The sequence below is a fragment of the Aspergillus glaucus genome (assembly GCF_001890805.1).
Source record: "Aspergillus glaucus CBS 516.65 unplaced genomic scaffold ASPGLscaffold_23, whole genome shotgun sequence".
NCBI lineage: Eukaryota > Fungi > Ascomycota > Eurotiomycetes > Eurotiales > Aspergillaceae > Aspergillus > Aspergillus glaucus.
The window spans coordinates 104703-116895 of record NW_019170475.1 but is presented as its reverse complement, the minus strand read 5'-3'; the positions used below and the strand labels follow the sequence as shown (position 1 = coordinate 116895).

At 48.9% G+C, this 12193-nt stretch overlaps 6 protein-coding genes across 6 annotated transcripts; 5 read left to right on the top strand and 1 right to left on the bottom strand.

The window, feature by feature from the left end:
* The first annotated feature begins 123 nt into the window (after positions 1–123).
* ASPGLDRAFT_845837 (legume-like lectin family protein) lies at positions 124–1578 on the top strand. The gene is made up of 6 exons (XM_022550285.1): positions 124–317; positions 379–402; positions 452–522; positions 579–660; positions 714–974; positions 1022–1578. Exons 1-6 carry the CDS (start codon positions 219–221, stop codon positions 1472–1474), a joined length of 990 nt encoding a protein of 329 aa, XP_022397198.1. The 5' UTR covers positions 124–218; the 3' UTR covers positions 1475–1578.
* Positions 1579–1682: 104 nt separating this feature from the next.
* ASPGLDRAFT_134374 (uncharacterized protein) lies at positions 1683–2729 on the bottom strand (the record flags this gene model as incomplete). Its single annotated transcript, XM_022541287.1, has 1 exon — positions 1683–2729. One exon carries the CDS (start codon positions 2727–2729, stop codon positions 1683–1685), a length of 1047 nt encoding a protein of 348 aa, XP_022397197.1.
* A 690-nt stretch (positions 2730–3419) lies between these two features.
* On the top strand, positions 3420–3959 carry ASPGLDRAFT_28879 (uncharacterized protein; the record flags this gene model as incomplete). The annotated part of the gene is made up of 2 exons (XM_022543793.1): positions 3420–3645; positions 3721–3959. 2 exons carry the CDS (start codon positions 3420–3422, stop codon positions 3957–3959), a joined length of 465 nt encoding a protein of 154 aa, XP_022397196.1.
* Positions 3960–7629: 3670 nt separating this feature from the next.
* On the top strand, positions 7630–9071 carry ASPGLDRAFT_51327 (uncharacterized protein). The gene is made up of 2 exons (XM_022547506.1): positions 7630–8817; positions 8880–9071. The coding sequence occupies exon 1, from the start codon at positions 7903–7905 to the stop codon at positions 8812–8814; it is 912 nt and encodes a 303-aa protein (XP_022397195.1). The 5' UTR covers positions 7630–7902; the 3' UTR covers positions 8815–8817; positions 8880–9071.
* A 228-nt stretch (positions 9072–9299) lies between these two features.
* On the top strand, positions 9300–10544 carry ASPGLDRAFT_85001 (uncharacterized protein; the record flags this gene model as incomplete). The annotated part of the gene is made up of 3 exons (XM_022550307.1): positions 9300–9404; positions 9459–9972; positions 10022–10544. 3 exons carry the CDS (start codon positions 9300–9302, stop codon positions 10051–10053), a joined length of 651 nt encoding a protein of 216 aa, XP_022397194.1. The 3' UTR covers positions 10054–10544.
* A 295-nt stretch (positions 10545–10839) lies between these two features.
* On the top strand, positions 10840–12090 carry ASPGLDRAFT_134430 (PRCC domain-containing protein; the record flags this gene model as incomplete). The annotated part of the gene is made up of 1 exon (XM_022541294.1): positions 10840–12090. The coding sequence occupies one exon, from the start codon at positions 10840–10842 to the stop codon at positions 12088–12090; it is 1251 nt and encodes a 416-aa protein (XP_022397193.1).
* Positions 12091–12193: the final 103 nt, after the last annotated feature.

The following is a 12193-nucleotide window of genomic DNA, read 5'->3' as shown; positions in this document are numbered from 1 at the left end:
ATTGACCACATTAACAACCTCGCTATAACAACTACAACGAGGTAGTAGGTACCCCGGTATACCTACCGATCTGCCTTGCTACGCCCCCCTCGCGAGCACCATTCGCCTACTGTCTGTCTTTCAATTTCTGTTTCTCTTCAATTTTGACACTACAATCGCTCCAACTACTCTCTTTGCAATTTTCTTCTTCTTATCTATATCGTTGATTGACAGCCATCATGCTCCTCCCGCGGCTCTCGTCCCTACTCGGTCTGGTGGGCCTGGCGACTGTCCCGCTGGCCAATGCTTATGACGATTCGAATATCAAGAGTATTCCAGTATGTCCCCTCTCCTCTCAAGCTTAAGAGTGAAAGCAGGGAAAGAAGCTAACTTGAATAGCTCCGCACTCACAGTCTCTCACCGGTGGGTTTTGTTTCTCGCGGTATAGGGTCTTAACTTCTGACGTCGATAGCCTTACCTGGATTCCGACTTCCAAAGCCGCTGGTTCGATTTTGGTGGTGATACCATTGTTCGCGCTGATCAGTATGTTCGTATGTTTGGGAATAACGGAGGGGGGAGGCTAAACAAAAACAATATAGGTACATCCGTCTTACCTCGGACCGGCCGTCGCAACAAGGATGGGCGTTTTCGCGGGTTCCGTTGACTGCGACAAACTGGGAGGTGAGTCTTCTTTACATACTATGGTAATAAGGAGTGGGGATTAATAGACGCAGATCGAACTCGAATTCAAAATCCATGGAGATGGTAACCTGCACGGCGATGGATTCGCTCTGTGGCTCACCAAGCAGCGCGCAGTGCAGGGTCCGGTCTTTGGCTCGACGGACAACTTCGAGGGTCTCGGAATCTTCTTCGACACGTACAAGAACAACCGTCCCGGTACCTCGTTTCCGTTTGTCATGGCCATGATGGGCGATGGCAAGACGAGCTATGACCAGGCGCATGATGGAAAGGCCAACCAGTTGGCTGGATGTTCTGTATGTCAATGACGGGAAATTGATTGAGAATGTTGCTAACGAGACAGGCACGCGGCCTCCGAGGCGCCTCGATCCCCACCAAAGCCCGCCTAACCTACTTCCACGACCAATCCCTAACCCTCGAACTCCAATACAAGTCCGAAGACAGCTGGACAACGTGCTTCGAACTCAACGCCGAAGAAGCCAACATCGCCATCCCCTCCGTCGCCTACCTCGGTCTCTCCGCCGAAACCGGTGAACTCAGCGACAACCACGACGTCATCTCGCTCAAGACCCAGAACCTGTACAGTGTTGGCGGAGGTCCTGCGGGTCCTGCGCGCGGAGGCTCGTCCAGCGCTTCTAAGGACCGGGGTACTGTTAAGACTCCCAAGACCAAGACCAAGGAGTCTGGTGGTTGGGGTTGGTTCTTGTTTAAGGCTGTTTTGTTTGTCTTTGCGCTTGTGGGTGGGTACTTTGGATACACGGCTTATCGGGCTAAGCAGCGGTATAACCGGTTTTAAGTGAGGGGAGGGGAAGAAAGATGAAAATTCATATTCGTATGGTTCGTTAGTTTGTCGCATGCATAGCCTATTCTCTGTCAATGAATCGGGTGATTAAGCCGACTGCACTTTAATGGGTATATACCATGTGGAACCTCCCCCCGCCGGAAACCAGTATGCAATCAATGTAGGGTATCATAAAACAATGCCAACGCCTCTAATGCGAAAGTCAAGCCCGCTCCTTCAACTCATTCCACATGCGATCAATAATCTGAAAAACCTCCGTGACACTCCGCATAACATCCTCATCAATCCCCAACGCACCATACCGATGCTGAATCTTATCCGGATGCCACCTCACACGCTCCGCCTTCAGCACAGAAACCAACGCCTCATCACCACCCATCTCCGGCGCAGAAACCGGCACAAGCGCAAGCCGCATAAACTCCTCAACCGCCTCCCTGGAAACATCACCCCTCCTCCCAGACTCAACAGGCCAAAACACCAACTCCCCCATATCCTTCCCCCCACCAGTCTCCTCACGCTTCCCCTCCCTCAGCGAATTAATAACATCCCACCGGTTTAAATACCCCTCTCCAGCCCCCCTCCAAACCCTCCCCATCTTCCTCTCCCGCCCCCTAGCAAGACTCTCCTCCATAGCCCTCTCAAACGCCCTCCTCTCCCTCTCCCCCTCAACACCCCTCACCCTCTCCTTTTCCTTTCTGGCTTTCTCCCGTCGTTCCCGGTTCAACTGCTCCTGCATCTCAACCATCCCCTCCCTCGTACGTTCCCACATCCGCGTGCGCACGTACGCCGCGTATTCATCCTCGGTCATGGATTCGAGTTCCCCATTCGGACCCTTGGGGAGGTCCGGGACGGGATAGTTGTGGATGGGCTGACCGTAGATAGATTGCCAGTAGGCGGCGCCTTCATCATCGCCCAGGGCGTCGAAGAGGGATTCGCGGAAGGCGGCGTTGGGTGATAATCCTCGTGGGTTGTCCTCTGGGGTTGGTGTGGTGGTGTGGTTGTGGTTGTGGCGTTTGGAGCGGTGGGGGTGTTGGGGAGGGTCGACGCGGTGTCGTTTGCGGTGGCGGTGACGGTGCGTATCTGGGTCATCGCGTGAGGATCGTGAGGATCGTGATTTGGAAGAGGATTTGAAGCGGAATTTTGATTTTCGCGCGTGGGTGTAGTCGTCGCGGTCTGGATGGGAGTGGGTTTGGGAGTGTGTGTCGGCGGTTGGGGCCGGGGAGACCTCTTTTGTTTGCGCGGGATCCATATTGGCAAAATAGGGGGTGGTTGTTATGTGTCTAGCATTATGGTTCTGAAAGCGCGTACTTGTAGATGAGAACAAGGATGTCCAGCGTAGAAATGAAGATGAAAAGCGTCAACGGCAATAGCCAATAGACAACCACTAAAGCTCGATTAATAAGCCCGTTATCTTATCAGATCATCAGTTTGCGTGATGTCACCGATCAAAAGAAAAGAAAAGAAAAATCATCCTGAAACGGAACCGTCCTCCGTAGTTAACCCTAACCTCATCAAGGCTCTTCCACCGACTCGCTTACTACCTACTATGTGTACAGAGTACACAGACTCCATATTATATCCGCATACGTGCCCTCCTCGGTACATGTAAAGTCATGTTTCATACTAACTGCGCTAACATCAGACGGACCCTGGGGCTGTGTTCGCTGCGCCAGGGTCTTTGATATGATGTTTCAGACAGAAAAACATTTTATCGGAGAATTGTGGGGACTATAGTGATAGGCGGTGGTTTTATTAAACCCTGACCCTGACAGATGTTAAATTTTGCTTGATTGTACCTTTGTTTGTGCCCTTTTTTCTTTCTTCCTTGTTTGTTATAGGATTGGCGGGTGGGAAGGATATTTATCGGGATTTTCTGCCAATCACTCCTACAAACGCCAAAACAACAGAACATGATACACAGCATAAAAACACCGGCACAATGGACACCACCCTCGGCCCATACCGTTTCAACTACCCCGACGACGGCCTGGCAATCTACAAACTAGGCGACCTGGTCGAGCAGTACTTCCTTTGCAATGAGCATTTCTGGTTCCAGGTTCTGCGTGTCGGGGGGAAGATGTTCAAGTTTCGGGTTTCGACGCATACGGAGGGGGAGCAGAGGGTGAAGATTTGGAAGACGTTTCGGGGGGTTCCGAGGGAGAAGAGTATGTACTGTGATTCTTGTTTTTGAATTTGTTTTGTGTCGTATGGCTATGTAGGGAGTTTAACTGACGGAATAGGATTGTTGAGTGACTACATAGATGTCCAGAAAGGAACTGCTGGTCAATTTCAGTTGATATGGATGTCTGTTGTGGAGTTATCGCAGGCAATGCGCATTCTCGAGGATAGGATTCGTGGTCTGGGAGATGACGAGGAAAATAAGGAATTTAAGAAAGAGTGTCAAAAATTGACGGATGCAATGATGATGGCAAGGAAATGGAAACAGAAGGAGGAAATGCAGGGTCAGTGTTGTTGGTGAGTTCATGGCCCTTTTTTCTTTCTTTCTTTTTTTTTGGGGGGGGCATGTTGCTAATGGTATGACATAGTATGAATTTTAGTTGGTGGGGGTGTAGTTGTTATTGTCCTGACTGTTCCGGTGTTGATTGTGGTGGTTGTTAGGAGGGAGGTCTGCATGCGATAATGATGGTTTTGTTAATGGACTGGGGGGTGATATAGAGGAGGCATTGTTACATTATTTTAGATACCCATACCCTACGAATTTGATTTTGAGCATTTCAAGTTGGTTGAATCTTGTACATATAATGAATTATGTCGTCCGTTATATTTATACTCTTGCTTTACCAGTCATAGCCGTAAAAGTCTTGAGAGAGCCTGTGTTCTTCGGGTTCTGAAGCCCATCACATCAATTGGCCCGGATTCTTTGTGCGATGTCTTTTTCATTGTTCGACCAGCGGAGCAAATTGAACGAAAAGGAAGCGGTCAAAGGATATATGGACTTCACTACTCCGGTCCAAAGATTCTGACCCCTGTCCGACGCTAATGAGGACAGGCCCAGATAGACCGAATAGTTCAGATCAGACAACAGGGTTGAGCTAGATCTTAATGAAAATCAAAAGGTCGATGTCTATATACTTTACTCTTCATGGTAATCACCACGGACATAGTTGAAGAATCGGCTCTGATATGCCGGTGACGAAGAGACAGCAGTTACCTGAGGCAGTAGGATATGTGGGTATGTGCATACTTGCAGCACTCAGGGTAAATTATAGAGGCAATAGGCTGTGAGGAATAACAGTATAAGAAATAACTATTACCCTGCTCGAGGTGTGCTAGGGACTGGCGCATATAGCTCCATGAAGCACTATGTTTATATTCTCTTGGTATATGTCATCGATGCTGTGTAGGATGAAGCGTCTCGCAGCGTGATAATGTATACCCTGGAACTTTCATCGTCCCAATTAGGAGTGGGGCCTCTAGTAGATACACAGGAGAACACCGATTGTCATTGTGGCTAGCTTTACCAGTCCCTAATAAGAATTACTTGAATTTGAATTTCAGTCTCACTTCAAAGTTACAGGGCCGTCATAACATGACCATGCGAGCGTCTACTCTCTACGTCCAGCAGGATGCTTGCGGCTTCATCACAAACATGCGCCAACGCAAGCTCAGCAGGAGTATATCCATTCCCGATTTCTTCAATAGATCCGCATCATTCTCAAGGAAAAAAAAGGAATCATATAGTCGAAATTCTGAGTAGCTGCCGCATGTAGTACAGAACTAGGATAGATACCCCTTAGATTTCTATAACCACAAGGATTAAAAGAATTGATATCGTAGCCGTAGTCAAGAAGTAACTGGATTACTGGCTTTCAGTTATTATCTTGCCTATTGATCGCGTGTACCGCGGCAATGCTTTTCTTGGGATCTGCTCCCCTTTCAAGTAGCAACTTGACTGTATCGACAGAAGCATTTCTGGCTGCAACCTTGAGAGGATTTTTATCGGCTCTGACGTTTGGGTTTGATTTTGCTCCATGATCGAGCATCCATCTGGTCGTAGCTATTTTTTTTGCAAGACTGGAGACAGAGAAAGAGATGGCCAATTAATGATTTAATAAATTCATACAGGATGGGAACAGAATATCAAAAGTACGCATAAACGGGTAGACCTCGAGGCGTAATTTGGTTTACATCAGACGATACAGGAGTTCCAGGATTTCCACCCTCTTCTCCTCAGCGGACTCTCAAATGGCACATTTTCCTATCGTACAGTCAACTGGTACTTCCTGTTCCAAGAGGAACTTGATCAGAGGGATATCTTCATGTCTGATGGCAGACATCATGGGCTCTGCAAAGTAAGTACAATCGGATCTGGATCAAGGGCAGATTCATCTGCAAGCCAGCCAGTCACAGACTTGATTTGATCGAGTCCTTTTGTATGGTATAGGCTGCACTCCCATTCATAAGCTTTGAGACTTGTGGCACTCGGCTGTTCATCATCATCTTCGGACATGATGCTATTGCTTTTCAGTAGTAGTTGACAAAAAGCAGGAATTTCTGGATAAATAAAAGGGGGCAATTTGGAAGTACCGAATTTTTTGGGGTGATTGTAGTAAATATTTCGAAATGCAGATACGAGGGTGGTGGTGCATTGCTTCTATCAGCCTTACCGATCGTGTATAGCAGTTTGTCGTCGTCACAGCTTGCAGGCTCGTAAATATATACTTCATGCTGCAGACCTGAAATGATGTTTTCCTGGCCATATAACCGTTTGTACCCAAACAGGATGCCTGTTTTTCTTGCAGCAATGCGGAATGTTCTAGATAGAGTCTTTATGCGATGATCTATAAGTATCGCCATATCGCCCTCCTGTATTCTAGTTCTCTACATCAGCATATCATCTTTCATTACCTTCGTCCATCTATCGTTTAGCCTCCGGCATCGTACTATCGTACACCCTGTTTTTTCTTCTTAGATATGAGCCTTTCTGCTACTTTCCTTCTCCATGTTCACCGACACGGGTGTCATAGGCAGCAGGTTGGTCGGCTTTGGCCAGGATCATAATGTATGCTTTCTCTGAATTGAAATTGGCCCCTGACCTTCGCATAGCCCAGAGATTGTTGAGTGGTGCTATACGAGGGGAGAATTCAACTGGCTCTTAGTCTTGATTGATTATAAACACGTTAATACTTTTCCGCTCTTGGCGTATTAGTCTTCTTTCTATGGGCCGTCGTTAAAAGACCTGGGTACCTGTTCTGTGAACTTAGCACATCTAGAGCCGGATATAGATACTCCGGTAATAGTGTTGACTATCGCCAAGCTCCGAGTGTACTCCGTACGGAAGGCATTCCCGGTACAACCACTAATCCTTGGTGGACCTTAATTATACTCTGAGCATAGATTCTTCGTTGCTGACCGAAGACGCACTCTAGAGTATGTATAGCAAGCTACTTCGGAATAGGATATAAATACGAAATTGTGTACTCTTTAATGTCCGTAGTACTAGTCTGTCAAATGGGTCATCCTACAACCTGTCACCATTGATCGACTGTACAAATCTATGAGTCTCAGGTACGCCCTCAACGCCACCGTTCCAGTAACTGGCCAAGCAGACATGGACTCCGATTGCAACATCCGCCTGGCCCATCTCGGAAATGAGGTTGATAGGCTGAAGATAATTGCATGAGTAGCACCCCGAGCTATTGCGAGCGAACCATAGGATCCCGATATGCAGATCTTCCAGCATTGATCAAGCAACCAGATTTCTGGAATATTCGGAAATTAATTCAGTGGATAATTATTGCTTCTCTGGGACAATGCTCGATCGCCATCGGCAAATTCCGCAAATCACATCGTCTCGATCTCCGACCCGGACGCCCTCAGAGAGAAGCTCAGCAGTGGAACAACAGTGCCTTGAGGCCCTGAAAAGTGGGCGGGCTTCCATATTTGGAAATTATACTTCTGGTGGCGAATCTCCGGTCATCCGCTATGCATTTTTGCAAAACCATTGTGGCCCTAATCAGCCAGCCATGTTTTCTCATGTCCGTAAGGCATACGGATGCAGAATCTTCACAAAACTCAGATTTCATTAGCCTGGATGGAAAGTCCAGTGGTCCCTGCACTAGGGCAGTCGCCGAACTCTGGTCGTTGGGACGGAGTCACCGGGTAAGATTAGCTTGCAGATTACAATTATCCGAACCAAACAATTGGGAGTCCAGGTTCAGATTCTTCACACTTCACTGACCAAACTGGGAAGGTTAAGGTCCACTGTCAAAAAACGAGAGCCCCATGGCAGCCGTATTATTGATTCGAGCCGGTTTGCGAGTGCGAAATATCTGCTTTCCTCAAAGCATATAAAAGCCGGCCGGATTCTTCTTTTGCTCAACCATCCTTCATTCATTTCACGCTCCTACTTCAGTCGTTCTTTTCGTGATCCTATCCGAGTCATTCTCTACCATATCAAAATGAAGGTTACTCTCATCACTGCCCTCGCTGTCCTGGCCTCCTCGGCTGCTGCTGCCCCTGCTGGCAGCCTGCCCATTGTTGGCGAGGCCACCAAGGCCCTCAACCTCGGATCCTCCGCCTCCTCCGCCTCTTCCGCCTCCTCCACCGTCCCCTCTGCTTCCTCCACTCCCTCTTCTGTCTCCGGCGGCCACCTCGTCCAGGATGTCAGCAAGCCTGTTAACCAGATCCTGAGCGTCGCTGGCCCCGACGCCAAGCAGCTGCTCATCGAGCTCAGCCCTGAAGTCACCGCCCTCCTCTCCGGCCTCGGCCTGGCTGGTCTCGGTGGCCCCGTTGGCTCCATCGTCGCCTCCGCTGCCAACGTCGGTGACCTTGTCAAGGACCTTGGCCCCAAGGTCGAGGGTCTCCTCACCGTCGTTGACAAGGACCTCGGCGCTCTGCTGATCCAGCTCTCCCCCGAAGTCGCCGGTCTTGTTTCCGGCCTCGGTCTCCCCAACGTCGGTGTGCCCGTCGGCAGCGTCGTCACTACCGTTGGCCAGAACGTCAAGCGCGACGACAAGCTCGTCCAGGACCTCGCCCCCAAGGTCCAGGACGTTCTTGAAGTCACCGGCCCCAACGCTGAGCGTCTTCTTGTTCAGCTGAGCCCCTCTGTCGCCTCGCTCCTTGCTGGTCTTGGTCTCCCCAGCGTTGGCACTCCCGTTGGTGAGATTGTCAAGAAGGCTGGCTCTGTTGGCGAGCTTGTTAAGGACCTCGGTGCTCCTGTCAACAACCTCCTTACTGTTGTTGGCCAGGATGGTGGTGCTCTCCTCATCCAGCTCTCTCCTAGCGTTGCTGGTCTTGTCACTGGCCTTGGTCTGCCTGCTGTTGGCTCCTCTGTTGGCTCGGTCGTTACTACTCTCGGCCAAAACCTGTAAATGGTAAGCTCACTTCCCTTTCATAACCAGTTGATATCCTCATTCCCGTGCTAACATCGAAACAGTACTATACTTCTAAATAAGCTAGACGGTGCAACCTTCATCTCCACTACGTGACATGCCCATCAACGACGTACCAAATAATCGGACTTGGGATATATAAGGTGCTTTTTCTCTTTGAATCATTCCGGCTGAATAGATATTTTCCCTTGCATTGTATACATCATCTTATAAGGATAATAAATAATCCTGTGAGCATAAATTCGGTATTTATATAGTCCATGAATGGGCTCCAACTGTATGACGCCAGGCATCAAATAGCGTAATAGGCTACAACCAGATTGAAAGTAACCCACAACAGCTCTACAACCAAAAAAAAAAAAAAAAAAAAAAAAAAAAAAAAAAACATTTGCTCGCAACCATGTTCTCCATGCTTTTCCACCGAACACCAGAAGAATGGTACGAGTGCCTTCTCAAGACCAAAGATGTCCGAGAACTGCGAGCAACCTTACTATCAGAAAGACCACTCAGAGAAAAAAATCAGGATCATCCTCGCAATACCATGCGGAGCTATAAAACGAAATTTCTGGGTGAGAGAACTTGAGAACAGACTGGAAGGCGCTGGCTACACTCCACTTGCTTAGATCCTACGCTGGCGTCTATTCGGCAACCAGGACATCACGTGGCGGGATGATGATCTGACATGGTCTCAGTTGGTGATTGAGGCGGAGATCGAAGCACATTGGGCACTGCAGAGACAGATCTATCTCCAGGAGGAGGTCAAGGCTTTGGAAAAGACATTATTGGCCTTGGGATCGGATGACACTGGAGCCACTGAGTCGCTGCTTTTGGTATTTGAAACGGAGCTCGAGGATCTGAAGCATAGCTTCAAAGATCGCGCACCAAGACTCTGGGAGTTAGAAGGGGGCATGCCTGTTGGGACGCTGGAGCGAGATTTTAGGACATGCAGGAATAATCCGGACTGGTATTTGTGCAGGTTCCTGCGCCAGGATTGTGCTGGTTGTGGGGATTGTTGCGCGCGAGGTTGTGGATGCTGTGATAATAAAAATCGAGGGCACTGTACGACTGCTTGTGGTTGTTGTATTCGCACCCATGGGCGCTCTGGGGATCTAGAGGACGGGGACTTGGATCTCAGAGGTATGTACGGTATGTCAATTGATGTTACAACTAATGCTGCTTATTCCAGGCGGTTCCTTTGTGCGTACATTTGGGGGTTGAGTTTTGTGGATGAGCTGGGTTTGGCGAACTATTGGTGTTGATGGCGCTACATGATATGCCTCGCTTTTATATTGGAATGATTTCATGGCTATCTTCACCTTCTCTTCTTTCTGTTACCGGTCGATTTCCAGTATAGTGTCCCATCCGCAGCCTTGTGTAGCCTCGACAAGCTAGGAACGGCCCTGAAAGATAGTAGTTTTTTTGCTTCGACTACATATTGAGGTAATGTCTGACATCCGGTTAGCCTCGTCGCATGATTGGAATCTTCATATACTGCCCCTCGCCATGATGTTCTCGTTACGTTTTAGTTTCCTCTCATATACCACACAGATATGGTATGCAGCCCTCAGGGGTCAACAAACCCATAAAAATAGAACATGGCATACATGCCTTCAAGGAAGGGGAGCGAACCATGCAATTATCATACTAAACAAACCGAAATGCTGGGCATCTTTCAGGTCCGGTCCTAATCACTTTATAGGGAATGTATCGAACACTGCGAACTCGATGTGCTGGCGGAAAGTACGAAGAGAAAGAATGAGAGAGTAATAAGTCTGATACTAGCTCAACTTATCATATTCGGATTATTCTACCCCTGGGATACTTACAAAACATTTAATGCCCCGAAGAGGAGTAATGATATCTATACACTGGCCAATAAGAACACTTATAAATGACAGCCATACCGTGGCAAAACACGGTATATAACATCACCGCCCGACTTTCCAGACCTCATCTGGTAAATTCCATTATCTAAACTGCAAACACATCCAACGCTCTTACACCATGGCTCTCGTCAATTATTCCGACTCAGAAGCTTCCGACTCCGAGCAAGAAAATGTGACCCAACCCCAACAGAAGAAACCCGTCCCTGCACCCGCGCCTACACCCGCCAATAATCCCCCCAAACAACCCTCCAGCGCAAACTTCTCGTCCATCGTCGACCGCAGTAACCCTCGCAAGATCCGTGTCGCATTACCCGAAATCAAACCAGAGACTGCACATGGTGACAAGGAAGGCGAAGATGGACCTGCGCGGAAGAAACCCAGGTTAGGTGGAGGTGGAGGAGCTTTCTCGGGATTCAACGCGATGCTACCGGCTCCGAAGCGGAAGACTGTTACGGCGGATAAGGATAAGAAGCCTGCTGGGTCTGCGCGGAAGGTGTTTGGTTTGAAGACGGGTGCGGCTCCGGGATTCGATCGTTCGGCTGATGCGGAGATGCGGCATAACCAGGCTTTGGAGGGCGGTGATGAGGATATCCCTAAAGCGGGAAGTCTACAGGCTGAGGATTATGCTGAAGCAGGAGGTACTACAGAAACCAAGCCTCCACAGAAGCCGGAAGGAGAGGTAAAACTGAAGGGCAACGCGATGATGTTTAAACCGCTTTCTGTGGGACGGAATCAGAAGAAAAAGCCCCCCAAGGCCCCTACACCTTTACCTGCTGCCGATGAATCGAAGCCAGTTCCACAACCAAAGCAGCAGCAGCAGCAACATGCACAACAGGCCCCTCCACCACCTGCACCAAAACCCAAAGTCAGCCTTTTCTCCATATCCTCGGAAGAATCGTCCGCAACAGCTCCCTCGAATGGTCCTGCTGAGAGCACGAGTTACCAACCGTTGGTCTATAACACAACCCCCGATGTACCTGTAGCAGGTCCCACACTAGAATCTGAAGCCACCACTGCATCAGCGGCATCAACCGCAGCGCCGCAACAGACCCAAACGCTTGACAACATTGCAGACGACCTCAATCTTTCTCGTGCTCAAAGACGCCACCTGTTTGGCCGCCATGGAGATACATCCAATTCTCGGATCCTCAACTTTAACACAGACACAGAGTATGCCGCCAACCAAGAAATGGCGCAGGGCACAGATCTTGCCGCAGCTCAACACAATCCCGTGCGGGCAATTGCGCCAGGAAAGCACACTTTGCAACAGTTGGTCAATGCTGCCAGCAACCAGCGGGATGCTCTGGAGGAGAGCTTTGCAACGGGACGGAGGAACAAGAAAGAGGCTGGGTCGAAGTATGGGTGGTGATATTTTTATCTGGCTCGGGTTGCATCGGTTTTTAGCATACTTTTGATTTAATTTGTACTAACTATATAGACATTTAATGAGTTATGATGATATTATTCTGCCA